The sequence below is a fragment of the Pteropus vampyrus genome, unplaced genomic scaffold (assembly GCF_000151845.1).
Source record: "Pteropus vampyrus isolate Shadow unplaced genomic scaffold, Pvam_2.0 Scaffold56, whole genome shotgun sequence".
Classification (NCBI taxonomy): Eukaryota; Metazoa; Chordata; class Mammalia; order Chiroptera; family Pteropodidae; genus Pteropus; species Pteropus vampyrus.
The window spans coordinates 9,382,361-9,400,704 of record NW_011888837.1 but is presented as its reverse complement, the minus strand read 5'-3'; the positions used below and the strand labels follow the sequence as shown (position 1 = coordinate 9,400,704).

The window sequence follows — 18,344 nt, the reverse complement described above, 5'->3', positions numbered from 1 at the left end:
ATTTCATATTTTTCAAGTATTGCAGGCGATGAACCTCCTGCAAGCTGTGTGTTTAGTCAAGTTATGAACATGGCAGCATTCCTAGGTAAGACAATGATAACAAATTTTTTATATGCTTTGGTATATTTCTATTTATTTTCAGTTCTCCCAAACCCAAATGTATCAAAAGCATGGTGGGGTCCCTCTCACTCTCTGCCTCTGAGAGGAGACCACACTCTGTCTGGAGTGTTATCCCTTTTCTAATAAAGTTTCCTCGTGACGCTAAAAAAAAAAAAAAAAAGGCATGGTGGGCTTAATTATAATTGAGTATCATATCATGGCAATATCCTGAAGCTAGCTTTTGTTTTGAGGGTCTTTTTCTCATAAATCCCTTTATGTTCACCCTGCTTACCATCTTTATCATTTCAGTGTATTCTTAACTTTATTTCTTTTGCTGCACAAAATAATATATATCACATACCATAAGACCCAGCTTGAGAATATAATATTGTACAATATGTTTGCCTTAAAAAGAAAGCTTTATTTTTTCCTTCAGTGGAAAAGATGAAAAAATGCATGGGTTCCGTGATAACTGTTGATGTGTGTGGATATCATTTTTAAATCTAAAGGTCAGCATTAGCATTCGGGTGACACTCTCCACTGTGCCAACGCACATATCAAGCTGGCAAGTAGAGATATAGGTTAAAAAAAAAACCATTAAAGAACTTTCATACTCATGTTTGGCCCTAAATTCCCCACTTTTTCTTCAGGGCCCAAGGCCCTTATTTAATATCCTGTGCCCTTTATTCTGTGAGTGCCTCCATGACCTGGTGGTCCTCCAGGGATCACGGGAACCAGCCATGCTCTCTATCCTTTTCCAGTCGGCCTTCTGTACCATCTCCTCAAGGCCAGGCCTCCCCATTGACTTTCAGAAGGTCAACCAACTATCATTGTTGCCATGCTATGGGGAACTGGCCAGTGACAACTAATTATTTCAGCAGTGGTTTTCTGGAAGTGAGAGATAAAGTAAGAGATAAAGACAATGTTATTACTGAGAGAGTAAATGGTTTTCATAGCATCTGTCCTCCCAAGAGGAGACCTGTTATTTCATCTATGTATAATTCTTTCCGCCGCCCGCCCCACACACACACACACAGTTTCTATTCACTCTTATTTTTAAATGTTTCCTATAAGAAAAGGGAAGACCTGAAACCTCACTAGAAAATCAAGGGAGATGGTTGGTCCAGCATGCAACACAGGCAGAGTCTTAGTTGGTTCAGAAGGCTCAAAAAGTGAGAAACAGAGAACGCTCCTTGTGAGGCCCAAGAGGCCTCTAAGAGAAGCACACTGGGGACTTCTCTATAGTTAGTAAGATTGTTCCCTGGAGCTAACCTTTCCTTACCCAAGCTTCCTCAAAGCATATTCCAATTCACCTAAGAAGGAAGTTTCTGGAAGGAATGGACTGCTACACTAGCACTAAAGAGCAGCTTCGATATACCCTGATGCTGGAGTTGCTGACTCTTTAACGAAGCTCTTCTCTTCATGCCCCTGGCAGGCAGTGTTTTCATGTCCCAGATATTCCCAAATTCTGAGAAAGGTAATACTTTCGGCAGCTGGTGCACATGTGGGCAGCAGGGCCAGTCCTAGTCACTCAGGCTTTATCTTCACGGCCTTCACCCTCAGAGCTGCCAGGAGCTTTATACTTAAGCTTTTTTTCTACTCTTGACATGACTTTTCTGAAAAGATCTAATAAACTTATTCATACCAAGGCATAAATGACTGCTAAGGAGATATTTTCATTTAATAGAGCACAAAGTCCCGAGAGTGAATCTTAAATTGCAGGGTCAGAGACCATCCCCAGCCCCTCTGCAATCACACCACATAGGCCTGCGGGTTGATACCTACTCATACGATCATCCCCACAGGCGCAATAATAACAATAATTAATGACAGTCATTTATATTCCAGGCACAATGCTAAGTGCTTTGCAAACGCTACCCCATCTAATCACAATACAGAGGAGATTGCCCTTTTTATTAAAAAGCCGTCACGAGCTATCTGCCCTCCATTGGGCTTTAAAGAAACCAATGAACATGTTGGAAGCCACATACTGTTTCCTTCATATCCTTAAGAAAAATCAGTATTTCCAAGTAGTCTTTAGTGTATAATCTAAAAAATACCAGTTTGCACAGCTCACAAATCTATCCAGTTATAGAGCTTATGATTAATTAATTATAAAAACATTTCCCCAAACAAATGAAAACAAGTTCCCCTCTTCCAGACGACGCTTGTCATCATTTTACACTCCTGTCCTTCCCTGCTCCACCAAGAAGCAATTAAGTTTTTATTAGCTTTCCTGCTCTAAAATACTGCAGCATCCAGTGTTGATTATCATCTTTCATCATTTTTGGTGCCATCTGGTGGACACAAAACTGATTAAGATTAGTGTTCAATGGGAGTCATTATTTGTCTACTCTGCAAGGAAAGTTAGTTTACTAATTATTCTTGCTGTGAACTGTGGATGCTTTCATCTCCCCAGGCCTGTCCTGTCCAGCCTCAGACTCTTACTTTATTTATTTATTTATTTTTCCTCAGACTCTTACTTTAGATGACATAACTGACTTTCAGAAACAACCTGCACTGCCTATAAGTCACTGCTTTTTGACAGCTATGTATAGAATATAATTTAAATCTATAAATGAGTTTGGATAGCATTTATTAAAATGAGTTACCAAAGACCTTTTATCTTTCTGATGCACTAATCAAAAATTAAATGCTCAATTATTCTCTTTACAGAATTAGTTATGCTCTTTGTCCAGAGTCAACACTTTATTTCTCCTGGGGGGATGGGGCAAAGACCTAAGACAAATTTTTTTAAGGGAATGTTATTTTTTGCCCTGGGTGATGGCGAGGACAAAGCTAATAGCTGAATGATTTCAGTCCCCTAATAGCAGCCATTCTCCCTCCTTCAGCCAAAACATATTGATTGTCGTGTTCTACTGCAGTCATAAATAGGAATTATTGATGCATAAACAATAAAACTAAACTAAACAAAAGGAATTTGGCCAGGCACCAGTTTAGAACTGCAATTAAGAGCTGTTATTTTTTTTTTTTTTGAGTTTGAACTCTAAAAACCAAGTCAGCCTCAAAGTAAAAAATGTAATAAAGCAATAAGCAATTGTTTTAATATTTGTGTTCTCTTAAAATAGATAAATTAAAAAGGGATACCTATAGAGCAAAAGAACTATTCTACATACCAAAAACAAAGGTAATTTTTAAAAATGTTTTCTAAAACTGTTAATAAAATCTAAAATTTTTAGTGAAACTAAAAGTTATATCTATGGATCAAAACATTAACGTGATAAAAATTGATTAGCATATATAAAGATGGCTTTGAATCTGCCCTACTACCTGGAAGTCTTTTTCAGGGACATATAATTAAACCACTGCTTGGTTGAAAATGGACTTTATAACAGATAGTCTGAATCTGCCTCTATTTAAACCTACTTCTAACAAAACTGTTAAAGGACCAAAATCTTTACTATTTCCACCACCCTAAAAATTCAACTAGAATCTATTTTGAAAGGAAAGTATGCCTAGTCTGAGCTGATTAATAATGAAGTTAATAGGTTAAAGGGCAAAGTGTAGTGTTTCGAATGTAATTCTGGAAGTTCAGAGTGTTTGGTTGAATTTCTTTCATCAAGTAGATTTGCTACCTGCTTAATTTCATCATCTGCTCATGATAAAATGATTTTTATCATCGCTATTACAAATGGGAAGGCTAGCAATACTAGGACAAAGAGAATGATACGTGTCCCATTTTTATTGGAGAGAAATAGGTAATGCAGAGAGTGACCATCAACTAACTCTCTCCTCCTGGGCAAATGGAACAAACTGACATCAAGAGCCATTTCAGTGTCTGCTTCAGCAGCAGTTCAGAGCTTAGGTCGAGGTTCCAGCAGGATCCTATCCCTCCAAACTACGTGACAACCAGAGAGCTCCCAGAGTAATACTTTTCACTAGTCATTTTTAGAAGAAATGAAATATGCTGTCTTGGTATTTTGTTATTATGCCCTGACTAATGTCCATACACAGTTAGTTAGCACATGTCTCCCATGGTGCCCTGTGTTGAGGTTTCTGGTTTTAATCCACTGGCTTCTTTATCTGATGGTCACTTTGTATAGAATGCTTATATTGAATTTCTTCTCTCCCCACTTCCTCCCCTATTCCCATCCTAAAAACTAATAAGTTGTGCTGATTTTTTCATCCTTTAGTGTAGTTATTGTCATTATTAATGGACTTCTGATATACTATATCTCCTAAGTTCCTCAGACCAGTAGTTTGGGAAACTCTTGTCAACTCAAGTATAATTTATTAATTTTATGATCAGTAGCGGGCATTAGCTGAAACCTAAATATACCAAAAGCTAAATTTGAACGGAACAACTTGCAATTTTGTATGTTATGATTTATTTCTCCTTCGTCTCCAAAATTTAAATTTTAACCAAGTTGTATATCACTCTTTGAACAGAGGTACTTGGAACTGGATGTCAACTCACTGAGCTTATTAGTTCCATAGCTTGAAACTATGAAATTCACCATACTTGGGAAATGCAAATTTATGGTTGGATTTTCTTTACTAATGGTTAGTAATAATGGCCTGTGATCAAGGTAAAACCTTTAGCAAATAATTACTTGCTTTTAATTGCTGTATAAATAGGGTAATTTTTGAATTTCTAATTGTCTTCTCTGCTAAACCTGAATGTCAAAATAAATTGTCTTAGGAAGTAGTATAAGTGCATTTCCTTTTATGTAGATATAGTTTATATTAATTGCAAGTGCCTTTTTTGTCATTTGTAAACCAACTTCCTCAGCTCTTTGTATAAATATGAAACTATCCTTAGACTAGGCAGTTAATAAAAGGGGATTCTTAGGTTAGTGGCTTGCATATGGACTATCCTCAAGGTTACCGTTAGAAGTCAGGTTTGAAATCTAGGTAACTTCACTCTCTCGTCAGGTTCTCTGACAACAATTTGCTTCAAAAGATAGAGTGGTTCTTTTAAAATAAGTAATTAACATCATTTGGAAGAATTGAGCTTCCTTAATATAATTAGCTTAATTTTTAATATACACCAGACCCCAAAATCTGCTGTTAAAAATCCAGATTTCATAATTTGGTCATTGTAAGTGCTCTAATTGGAATTAACTATCATCGTCCTTTGATAAAAACACACCTTCCAGGCGGAATCTGAGGGAAGTGGGTATGAACCAGTAATAAAGGGATTTGTACACTTGCCTTTATCTTCCTTCCTATCCCCAGGAATGATTTCTGGCACAGGGACCAGCAGGTTTGTCTAGATGTGGAACCTTGTCGTCTCCCCTGTGTTTTCCTGCCCTCTCTGTTCTAACACTGTTCTAAGCTAAAGGATGATTGAACCGGTGAATTTCCATACCATGGACTGTCTTTATCCCTATTTTATTTGTTGTGTGTCAAGCCTCTGCCGTGTTCTCCTAAGCTAGTCTGCCCTGTGCTGACCTGGTTTTTGAAAACTCTTTGAGGACAACTCTATTAACTGTTGTTCTATCATCCTTGCATCACCCAAATAACATACAGCACTGCTGCTTCAACTCTGCTCTGCTTCCCCCCAGGTTAGATGTAATAAAACATCTAAATAATCATAAGCATCGCATGGAAATTTTCTTTTTAAAATTGTCATTTCAGAGATTTAAAAATGCACTGTGGTGAAAAGTTTGATTTTATACATTGTGGCTTAAGAACTCTGCCTTATAGTCTGGATATATGATTTCAATTTTTTAACTGTAACATTTTGTTTTATCCCCAGCTCTTGTGGTAGCTGTTCTGCGCTTCATACAACTGAAACCAAAGGTTTTAAATCCTTGGCTGAATATTAGTGGATTGGTTGCACTGTGTCTGGCTTCCTTTGGAATGACCTTACTTGGTAATTTTCAGGTACTTCATTTGGCCTTTTTCACTTCCATCTCACACTTTACCTATATATTATCATAACCACTGAGAGATAGTCACTGTATGACCCGTATAATTCTGCTTAAACCTTAAAAGCAACTGCTAATAGTGGTTCCTAATATGCACAGGTTCTCCAGGCATCGGCCCTTATGGTCTCTCAGCCTGGTCTACCTACGTTTGCGTTACATACATGACGGTGTTTACTAGGCATTAGAATTACAGCATGGTTATTAGGAAAAGTAGCTACCAAAACAGCTGTATATTTTCTGCAAAGGATTTCAAAGTGCTTCATACTTTTTTCCTAATAACTTGTATCCTAATGTGCCTTTCTAGAATCCTAATAGGATCATTTTGGCCTTACTATAATTAAACATTTTTTCTGGATGAAAGCTTGCATTTCAGAGTAGCAAGCTCACATGGGAGTTAAGTATGAAAATCCAGAACTTCTCTGGAACACCATGACTTGTGTAAAGATATACTAATACTGACTCTTCTTCCCAGAGATTTAGAAGCCTGAGGTCACAACATTTAAGAATAATTTCTCTTGCCAATACCATCACTCAACTCTAGACCTGAATGACTTCATTTGTAAAATAGACAAAGAGACCCCTGCACTGTTACAGTATTTGTCTGATGTCCCTGCCTCCTTCCCTTCCCCAGCATCCTCTAAACTATGCTATATACTGCTGCTAGAAACTTCCTTCTTATAATCAAACACTGATCCTGACACCTCTCTTCCTTCTGTTGAGTAAAATCCAAATGGTATAGACATTCGAGAAAATATGGTAGTAGATTTTCTAAGACTGTCTCTTGTCCTAACCCTCAGTCCTGATAATCCATAAAACCAGGCTAACTCATTCCCCAACACTTTCCCTGGTACAGAGTAGCAATTCAGTAAGCATTTTTGACTTGATGGGTTGTTTGACAGAGGCAATCCCACCAATTCCTCTAACTATTCTAGGTCTCATCCCATATAGATGGCAAGGAAGCTGCATTCATAGATCATATTGGCTAGGACAGTGAATTATCAGAATATTTGAGAGTTTAGCCTGTTAAACTCCAAAATGTTAGGGCGTTGAGCATTTTTATTGAGATTTTGGTGGGAGTCTTTCCCTCACCTGTCTGTGCTGCAGGTGCTGGCATGTCGTAAAGTACTCAATAACTATCATTTCTCTCTTCTCAGACTTGGATGGAAGTCACTAAGTAGGCACTGTGCTCTTTACTAAAGTCCCAAGAGAAACCCAGAGATTGGGTCACTTTGGTGAACCACAAATAGTCGAAGCCGTGAATGATGACATCTGAAGGACATTTTCTGGAATATCTACAGAGAATATACAAGAAACAAATAACAAATTAGTTGCCTGTGGAGAAACCAGGTGGCTAGTATCTGGCATGGCAGACAGACTTTCCAATCTGTATACTCCTTTTATAGTTTTTATAAGTTTGAACCATGTAACTTATTATATATGTTTTTAATTAGGTTAAAAATAATAAATGAATAGGGTTTAGAAAACCAGTTTCCTAGAAGTAAAATTTGATTTGAGGAATCATTATTTAAAATAAGCTTTGAAAATATGTCTTTTGAACTATGAGAGGAAAACGTGAGGATTAGTGGTACTGTGTCTGGCACTCTTCTTCCAAAGAAGACGTGGGAATCTCACAGTAAAAAACAGAGCAAATTGTAAAAGGAAAGTAATATTGATTTCATACAACCATTGTTCACAACAATGACAAACAATAAAACATCTGAAGACAATGGCAATTCAAAACATATATTTTCACCGTGTTTTAAAAGCCATCTCTTCAAAACAGATTTTATTTTCCTATATTGGTATTTTAAAATATGTGTAATTACTGAAGGTGTTTTAAGTGACAATTGTTTTTAAATCGGTGGGTAATGATTTGGGGGCATTTACATTTCCAACCCCCAATTGAAATAACCCAGATGGGTCTCCTTTGACTCATTCACTCTCTAAACACTTTGACCAGAAATCTTCAAACACTTCTAATGGGTCTACAGATACGGCAAAAGCTCACAGGTGACAGTTTTATCATAATAGGAAAACAAAACAAAATCTCATTAACAATGAATTGGTCACACTACAGAGACGGGCCAGTTTTATAGGAGTAAAGAACAGTTTTATTAGTTGTCTATGCCGAAAAAATCTTAACCTGCTTAAAATTTGTCCTCCTCAATCAGTAAATACACAGCCAGATCCCAGGTCTCATCTTAGTCTGAAAAGTAAAATTTGGAGTGTATGTTTGTAGAATCTTTGACATTTTTTTGTGTAACTTTCCTAGCTATTTGTTTGTTTGTTTTTCTTTTACTTTTCCACAAAGCTTTTCTGGAAAATAAATTCAAGGAATAGATTACTACTGCCTGTATGGCTTTTCTAAACAACTGTTTTGAGGTTTGGGGGTACTCTTTATTTCCCTTCTTCCCCTCAGAGTTCAAACGAACTGAAAACTGACACAAGAAGCCAATGGAGATGAAGGGCTAATCTTTCTAAAATCTATCATCCCATTATTGGAATATCTGTTTTTTGACCTATTTTTCTCCCTCACATACTCCATTGGCTTTTATGTCTTTTCTAAATGGGCCTCCACACGTCATTATCTGTTCATCCCTTAGCTCACAAATGATGAAGAAATCCATAATGTTGGAACCTCCTTGACATTTGGATTTGGCACCTTGACCTGCTGGATCCAGGCTGCATTGACACTCAAAGTCAACATCAAGAATGAAGGACGGAAAGTTGGAATTCCACGAGTTATTCTCTCGGCATCTGTCACTCTCTGTGTAGTCCTCTGTATCCTTTGAATGTGAACGGGTTCTTTACCAGTGAAATTAAAACACAGATAACTTATCTATATAGAAGATGAGAAAATTGCCATTTCTCAATTAGTTAGGATAGTGTCAGACCATCTCCAGATCTTAGACAAAACAGAAAAGTAAATCGGTATAAAAACAAAAACTCTCAGACTTATTTTTCATGCCAAAGAGAAGATGGAGAACTAAAAATAAAACAAGCTCTGCCTTCTCAAGATTGTTTCAGTTGTTGAAATGATGTCATGCATTCTCCTTATCACTAATAATGTAAAAGTTCCCCTTTATGAAGCACATGTGCAATGCATAACCAAGAGAATTATGATTTTTCCCTCCATCTTAAAAAAATATTCATTTGTGACTTTATTAATCATCCTATTATTTCATTTAATTTATTAACTCTAAAATGAATTTCAAGGGACAAATACATTTATAACTCAGGAAAATAAGCTTTTCTGGAAAACAAATTCAACAATTAGGTACTGCTGCATATATAATTGTCCTAAACAAATATTTTTGAGGGTTCGAAGTGCTCTTATTTCCCTTCCTCCCTCGAGTTTAAACCAGTGGAGAACAAGGAACCACATGGGGATGAAGAAATCAGCCTTTATTCCTGCTAAATTTGGAAAGGAAAATGCCACAGGCGTCCTATCTCACACCCTGGAATTAAACTTACTCACTCAGTAGCAAGTAAAGAAACCAGGGAAAGGATGAGGAGAGCGCTTCGCTCAGCTTTACCCTTCAGATATCGCAGAGAGGGTAGTCTAAGATGGAGCGCAGGGACTCCGCCTGCTGGTGGCATGGCCCTAAGGAAGCCAGCCAGTTCCAGTCCCACTAATCAGATTGCTCATTTGTTCCACTGGACAGAGCGATCATAAATGGTCACTCTTGTAGGTCCTCAGGAAACCAGAGGAGATCATGTCCCTAGATGGTAGACTACACAGCTAACACAATCACACATCTTCAGTCATGTAATAGCCGGTATTTATGGGGCACTTACATGTGCGAGGCATTATCCTAAGCACTTTAGATGTGTCAGCTTCCTTAGGTAAGAATAGAGAAGCACAGAGGTTAATTTGCCCCATATCGCACACAGTATGTGATCTTGATTTAAACTCAGGCTCAGTTCTTGTACTTTTAACCATACATGTCTTTCTGTAGAGAACGTGGCTTTAAAATATGAAAAGACTTGGCGCTCAGAGATAGTCTCTAGTTAGTAAAGTATTTGGAGTCTGTTATTTCTTCTTCCCTCACAACTGCCAAGCAATCATTTTATTGGGGTTTTTTTCAAGTTCCGCAGTCACACTTTAGGACTTGAAAATCAAGCCAAAAAAATTTCTCATTGCTAGCAAACTGATAAAATATTTGATGAGTGAAAAGGTCAAAATTCTGCCAGTGTGAGATTTAAAGATTCATCCCTTCCCCATTATCTTAAGTGATAATATTGCTTTGGCAGTATTTCGAACCCTCAGTCAGAAGAGTATGTACAGACTTTAAATTGTTCTGAGCTTTGAGCTTATACCAAACAATTCTGCCATTTTACTTCTGAACGCTTGGAACCATTTCTTGGTTCTCAGGTGAATGGATCCAGGCCTAGTCCAGAGAGCAAAGTTTGGCTGAAATAGTTTCACATACTCTGAAAATTTCCCAAGATTTTAAATCTATGTTCTGAAGATAGAACATTCTAAGGGGGCATTTCTGATTTTTCTGAATAAGTGTATTTAGTCCTTGGCCTCTTGGTCTTTTCACTGAAGCATGCCGTAAACCTTTCTCAACACACACACTACACGTATATTCAGGCATAGGAGTCTTATCTGTTTTTTGTTTTTTTTTAATGCATTTTTTCATTTGGGCACAATTTTAAATGTGACACCAAGAATGAAACTAGCCTGTGAAGTATTGTCTGAAAGACAGTATTGAAAACTAGACCGAAGTGGAAGAGAGACCACTTAAGATATTATTGGTAGCACTGCAGAGACAAATGCAGCTTATATGGAGGTCGTTAGCAAGTTGATATGTTCAAAATTATTTCTGAGGATAGAGTGATGACTATGACTCCATAGTCATTTGCAGTGTTTTTTAAAAGATAACTTTATTTTTCTGGCCAACTACTTACTTTGGAATTGTAATTCTCTTGCTAATCTCACAGTTTATTAGGTGGCTGTAGAGTGGTTGAGTGTATGGCTTGGGACAGAGTGCTTGTGTTTGAATTCCAGTTCCATCAGTTAATACCTGTGTGACCGCAGACAAGTTGCTTATCTATTTGGCTTCAGTTTCCCTATTTTTAAATGAACCGATAATGATAATAGGACTGTCATGAAGATTAAGATATATTTTCTGTGAAAGCAGCTAGAAGCATGTCTGGAACAATGTAAGAGTTAGATAATGTTATCTAGTGAGGGGAAGAGCCAGACTTTTCCTATAACCTGTCTGCCCAGAAGAGAGCCCATTCTTTCCTTGACTGCTCCTCCCCAGACTTCATCCTCATGGCCCAAGGCATCCACATGTATGCAGCCAGGGTCCAGTGGGGCCTGGTCATGTGCTTCCTGTCATACTTTGGCACGTTTGCTGTGGAGTTCCGGCATTACCGTTACGAGATTGTTTGTTCTGAGTACCAGGAGAATTTTCTAAGCTTCTCAGAAAGCCTGTCTGAAGCTTCCGAATATCAAACTGACCAGGTGTAACCCATCAGTTTTTCCTCATTGGGGAGGTGGGTGTGACAGTGAAGGAGGGGCCAGGAGGACACACTCATAGGACTTGACATATAACCTCATGACACATTTTACAGACACACACACACACACGTTCATGGCCACATTTGCCAAATGAGCTTTTCAGGGTGAGTTATTTCTTTTAACATAAAAGCACAAGCCCTAATGTGTCGAAATACACCCTGTTACACTGAAAATATATGCACGACAGAGCAAAAAGCTTGTGCACGATCACCTCTTTTCCCTCCCACAATACTCCCTGCTCTTCCCATGCTCTTTGCATATTTCAGACATCGTGATCATCCTGCCATAGGGTAGGGCAGGCTAAATGTCACATGGGAATAATGCCAACTCCCAAAGGTGCCTTCAGATCCAAAGGGCTTGGAAGCAGCTCATGAGGAAGTTCTGAATCTGGCACTAATACTCTTGAATGTATAGAGTATCATCTAATTGGACAGAAACTGTATAATGTGACCCTGTGTAACCTGTAGAAAGGTAAGGGATCAAGGATAGGACTTTTCCACAAAAACTCCATCATTGTTCAGTGGTTGGCTGTGAGGATTCAGTGAAAAGAATATGCTACAAACTGTGAGAGTTGGAGCCCACCACCATGGTTTGGACTTTACCATGACAGAAATATTTCCAAATGTGAGTATTTGTAGGGACCTGGCCTACCAGGCATGGAACAGATGGGGCAGCAAGGGTGTCGTTCCGTTTTTGCTTTTATAGTATGCTATGTATAGCTTTCATTTTATGTTTCATGGCTTGCCTTTTTTGAAGTAACTACCAAGGGTCTCTCGAGGCTTCATGGACAAAGAAGATGTAGGCCACATGCGAGAGATGAGCTTGTTTTGAGTTCAACCATGATAAAAGAGAAAAAAAGGTGACCTGCAGGCTTAATTTGCTGCTTTTATGTCTGAAGCTACATGTTCACAGAAAAAGCACAAAGAAACATGTGGAGGTAATAAAAAGAGCTCCTGCTTGACATTTATAAAATATAGGAGTTTTAGAGCATCTTGTTACAAGTCCAAATCAGGGGAGAGTTTCTTAATATATGTCTGTAGCTCAAATTTAGTATTTTGGGAGAGGTGAAGGGCTTTTCATATTTGGAATTTTTAGAAGCCAGTCAAAAGATTACCCTCCCCAAAAAACAGATTGGTACAGCCGTCCCCTACTGCCTAACACATAGTTCCCACCTGCTAAGAGTTTAGAACTCAAACTGTAGGCCTGGGCTTTTGAGGCTATGCTTCACAGAAAAGAACCGAATTCCAAATTCAACATGTGTTGGAGTAGGTCATTTGACAGACCCTCTGTGCGTACACTGTGTTTCAAGAAATTCCAGATTTACTTTACAGAGGACTGGGATTTCATGGAATATAATGTGAAAAAACATTATTTTTTAATTCAACCTAAACTCAGCTTCTTTAGGGGCAGGTATCAATGACTTTTTATCTCCGTATTTATCTCCACCTCCTAGCACAGTGCCTGGCACATCATAGGTGCTCAACAAACGCTGTTGAACAGAATTATTGGCGATTTAAGAGTAGGCAAAAGGAGTATCAGAGAAAGACTCAAAGATGAGTGAGAGAATAGAAGATGACTATTTCAAGGAAGACAAGAATAGAAGAAATCATGAATAAGGGTCAAATAGAGGAGTGAGAATACTTATAAATGTTAAGTAAAATGTGGGGAAAAAAATCAAGCAGAGAGTATTCTATTAAAAGGCATCTTAATTGTAAATAGTCCAAGGTGACATTTATTATTTTGGAATACTGCTTTTGGATTTTTTTTTTCATTTTTATATTTTAAAGTTTTTATCAGAGGACAGACAGAGATTTATGAAATTTTCTTTTACTTTACACAATCCAAATTAAACAGCTTTTGGTGATGCACTATACACTTTCTTAAGAGCATATCTAATAGCACATTTTAGCAGAATCAAGCAATGACTGGCGTTATTCATTGGGATCTGACCACTAAATAAAATTCTTTTATGCAGAATTGTGATTTGTCTCTTACACTAACATCTCTTCTCTAATACTGAAGCATAGGTAAACTCAATGAGATATTATGTTGAAAATGAACTTCAGTGTTTTGTTGGTAACATATTTCTAGGGTGTTTTTCAATACCAACAACCAATTCTCTGATTCTCTGGACACCAACTAGATGGCCTACAGTTTTATCTAATTCTGACATTAACTACCCAGAGTTATTATCAGACTCCACAGGTTTAAGGGAGTCCCACAAGACTGCCCTCACTCAGATGCCAGCTGCAAGTGTTACCCACACTTCTATCCAACGTGGCTATAAAATTGGAGAGTTCACATGACTCCCTTCCCTTTTAAGGTCAACAATTTGCTAGAGTGGCTCACAGAACTCAAGAAAACCCGTACTTCCATTTGCCTGTTTATTAGGATATAACTCAAGTTTATAAAGGATATAACTCAAGAACAACCAAATGGAAGAGATGCATCAGGCAAGGAAGGGGAGGGATGGATGCAGAGCCATGCCATCTGCCCAGCATTTCGATGTGTTTACCAACCCAGAAGCTCTCTGAATCTGTTCAGGAGTTTATAGAGCTCAATTTCTAGCACCTTCCCCCACCCATTTCCTGGAGGCTGGTCAGGAAGTCTAATCACTTGGTCTTTCTGTTGACCAGCTCCATCCTAAGACTGTCTAGGAACCCCACCCTAAGTGACCTCATTAGCATAAACTCAGGGGCTCGTGATGAATAGCAAAATACACTTCTATCACTCAGGAAATTCCAAGAGTTTTAGAAGCTCTATAGCAGGAAGTAAGGACAAAAGCCAAATATATTTTTGTATTATGCCACACATACAAATAAAGATAAAGACTACGGAACCTCCTAGGAGTCAAGAACCACAGCGTTCTTGTAAGAGGCCAAGACTAGGGACTCTGCATTTATAATGACCAGCCCTGGAGGACCTAATGCAGATGACCTAGAGAACAAAGTTTGAAATACACTAACCTATGTTTTTGGTAGTCCAGCTGTCAAAGAAAAGTTCTCCTCCTGGTTAAGAGAAACATATATTTTTAATGTTAACATTTTAAAGGTTTGATAGTTTTGTATTTAATGGAGAACTGACAGTGAGGTAAAGTTTTATTACCTGTGTTATTGATTGAGTTTTTTTGTTTGTTTTGTTTTTTTTGCCTGCCCCGGCATAGGAAAGTAAAATCTTTGTATCCTAAAATTTGTAATCCATTGGTTATAGTGGAGCTGGAACACCACTGTTTATTTTTGTCCTTAGGTATTGTGTCAGTCAAGATAGACTGGGTTTTGCCATCCCAAGATGAAGCTAATAAAACTAAAGTTTATTTCTCACACTAGATGTCTCTCCAGGATTAGCAAGAGGTCTCTGCTTATTGCTCTGATTCAGACTCTGGCTGATAGAGGCATCTCCGCAATTGCTGACAGCCAAGAAAATGTGACAGACTGTGCACTGGTCATTAAAGCTTCTGCTGGGAAGTGACAGACATCACTTAGGTTACATTTCACTAAGTAGGGCAAGTCACATGGCCATATTTGAGAGTGGCACTCCTAACATGCCCAGAATGGGAGAAACATTTGTGAACAGCCTGGTCACCACCAAAGGTTTCATATTAAGTTTTTCAGACTTCTTTGGTCATTGTCATTCCTTTGAAGTGGGAGTTCCAAAGAATCAGTAAAGGACCCATCATCATACAGAAGTAGAGGAAAGGGTTTGTCAGTAGGGCTGAGACAGAGCACCAAATTACAAGTATGAAGAACAATCCAAATAATAGCAAGAACGATGCAATTCCTCTAAGCCTAAGGACTCTTGGCCACATCTAAAATATGTTATATTGCCCCAGAGTAATGAGAACCAGCAGTTTGGGGGAAAAGAAGAATTCCACATATAAAATAAGTTGATTTTCATAATCCTATCAGTTCAGATTTCCTATTAACACTCTCGAAGTGAGGGTCCCAAGAAACAGCAAATATCCAAATCTGAAGTCCAAAGAAGGGAGTGTGGGTGAGAAGGCTAGGTCTGTCACTGGAAAGCAAAGATCTTTCTTGCAACATAAAATATACTTCTATCTTTAAAACAAAAAGTCCGCATTTGCTGTCTCCAATCCCTCTCTCCTAATTTTCTCCTGAACTGACTCCAATCACTTGCTCCTATCACTCCACTGGAATCGCTTTACTCAAGTTCTCCAAAGACCCTGTAATGTTAAATACAAGTGGTTAGTTCTTTTAATACCTTACCTAGACCCATAAGCAACACCACAACATCATCCCCTTCTCCACCTCCCCGCTTAGAACACCTACACTTGGCTTTTAGAACATTGTGCCTTCTTAATTTGCCTCCTGCTTTACTGTCCACTCCTCGGTCTCCTTTGCCAGGGCCACCTTCTCCCTGACATCCTAATATTGGAGTGCCTGACGATTCAGTCCTTAGAACTCTTCCCTCCTATCTATACTCACACTCTCAGCGACCTCATCCAGTCTTCTAGTTCTAAATATTGCTATGTGCTGATCTCTCCCAGCTTCTCCAGCTCAGACCTCTATCCTAAATGCCAGACCTGTATATTCAACTACTTTGTGACATCTCCACTTGAAGAGCATCTCAGATTTAACACATCCTAAGGAGTCTTCCCATCTAAGTACAACTCGTCTTTCAGTTGCTCAAACTGAAACCTTGAAGTAATCTTTATCTCTTCTTTCACTCCTGCCCTGTATTTGTCAGCAACTCCTGTTTGCTCTATCTTCAAATTATACTAGAATTTGTCCACTGCTACCACCTGGTCAAGCCACTTCCATCGCTCCTACATAACTGTTCTCTTTGCTTCCGTTATTTGCTCTCTTCAAACTGTCCTCAACACAGCAGTCAAAATGACCCTGTTATCAGACCATCATTACTCCTCTGCTCAAAACCCTGGCTTCTTTTGTACTTAAACTAAAAACTCCAATCACAGAAATGCCCTACAAGGCCCAACTAGACCTGCCTGTCTACCTTTCATTCCCTCTGTTCCAGCCCCTCTGCCTCCTTGCATTGCTCCAACAGCAAGGTATACTCTGCACTTCAGGACCTTTGTACTTTTTGAAACTACTGGCCTGGTCCATCTTCCCTCAGAAATTTAAATCCCTCACCTTCCTTATCTACTCAAATGTTACCTTCTGAGACCTTCTCAATCTCGAAAATTTAACCCCCTCAGGCCCAACCCAGCACTATTACTCTTTCCAGCTTTATTTCACTTTACAGCATTTTCTAAACATGGTCCTGTGATTAAAATTCTAACATGCATAACAGTCTAACACATTTTACTTTACTGATTTTATTATCTTATTCTCTCCGCCTCTAAAATGCAAATTCCTTGAGGGCAAGGATTTTTGTCTGCCATGTACTTGGCACCTAGAATAGTTCCTGACACATAGTTAAGTGCTTAATAAATATTTTTTAAATAAATGAATGACAGGTAACTGACTCCCTCTTTTTCTTTCTCCTTCCTCTTTTTTTTTTTTTTTTAAGATTTAGTCTCAAAAAAAGTCATTTAAGAAACAATGGTAATGTCAGATTTCAGAGGATACAATTGTTCTGTTGCTCTCCTAGCAAAGTTATTTCTTAATGGTATCTGCAGCAACTGGTACACATTACGTACTTGAGTTCTAAATAGGACCTGAAATAAACCTTATGCAAACTGTGTCAGTACCTGATTTCCTCTAATGTAGCTCTAAAAATAAATTATGGTGATAATTGGGTCCTTACCCGAGGAAAATTACATATATTTCATGTGTTTAAGACAAGATGCTGAGCCGACCCTATAGGTTATACTCAGGTTCTTAAATTTAACTCATCATAAACTCTCCCTACAAATGCTGTTTTGGTCAGGATAAAGAAAAGGATGTAGGCTGTTGAATGAATATTTCTGTAGAAAGCAGAACTAAGGGATTCATTCAACACTCAATATTAGAATAACTTCTAATACTTCTGAATTTTTGTAAACCAAATTTAGATTTGTAGCCAGGGGTATAGTTAAGAGGAGGAAAGAAAAGAGCTTTGCCTAAACACAGAGCAAAGTCGATTCAGGGACTAGATATAATCCTGAGACTAGCCAGTGACTTGCTGTTTGCATTGCCCTAGTAGGAGGGAGATATCTTTCTCAAAATACAGTGGACTTCCACATCATATCTATTAATATTATCATTACTTGCCCTTGGAAAGCTTTAAGTATTACCCCTTTTTACTATGAAACCTGAAAGCACTATGCCTATTTTTGGTAGACTTTTTCTACTCCATTGCATTTTATTCTGTAGATAATAATGAACTCCTGAAGTTCAAACACAGGCTGTTAGGAATGGGAAGAATGAGTTAGTGAGGCACTATGAAAAAGACAATGGATGTCACTTGTTGGCTATATAAGGAAGGGAAATCAGATATTCTGAGGAAGCCTGGGTCATTGGGAAAATGGGACACTTGCAAAATCTAGGAAGACTGTTTGGAGGGATGGGGAGAATAGACAATCTTGATGCTCTTAACTGCAAAGTCCAGCACAGGCCCCAAAAAAGCCTAGCTGTGCTGAGAGGGGTAAAAAGTCTATCCACTGCTTGGTACCATTTGATTTGCTTGGTGACTGTTCCAGTTACTGTGGCTACCTAACAAATTACCACAAAATATAGTGGCATAAAACTATTATGCTCACAGATTCTATGGGTCAGGAATTCAGACAGGGCCTGGTGGAGAAAGCTTATTTCTGTTCCGCATCTGAGGTCTTAGCTGCAAGACTTGAGGGCTGGAGGCTGGAGGCATCTGAAGGCTAGTTTATTCATATATCTGGAGAGTGAGGCTAACCTTCAGTTTGG

At 38.4% G+C, this 18,344-nt stretch overlaps 1 protein-coding gene across 1 annotated transcript in view; it reads left to right on the top strand.

Annotated features, from left to right (window-relative positions):
* Positions 1-13,509, top strand: part of TMEM150C (transmembrane protein 150C) — a 16,608-nt gene extending 3,099 nt beyond the window's left edge. Inside the window, exons 4-7 of the mRNA XM_011360608.2 lie at positions 18-85; positions 5,822-5,949; positions 8,597-8,774; positions 11,267-13,509. Of these exons, the coding sequence (XP_011358910.1) occupies positions 18-85; positions 5,822-5,949; positions 8,597-8,774; positions 11,267-11,475 (583 nt within the window). The 3' untranslated portion in view covers positions 11,476-13,509. The remainder of the gene's footprint in view (positions 1-17; positions 86-5,821; positions 5,950-8,596; positions 8,775-11,266) is intronic.
* The last annotated feature ends 4,835 nt before the right edge of the window (positions 13,510-18,344 follow it).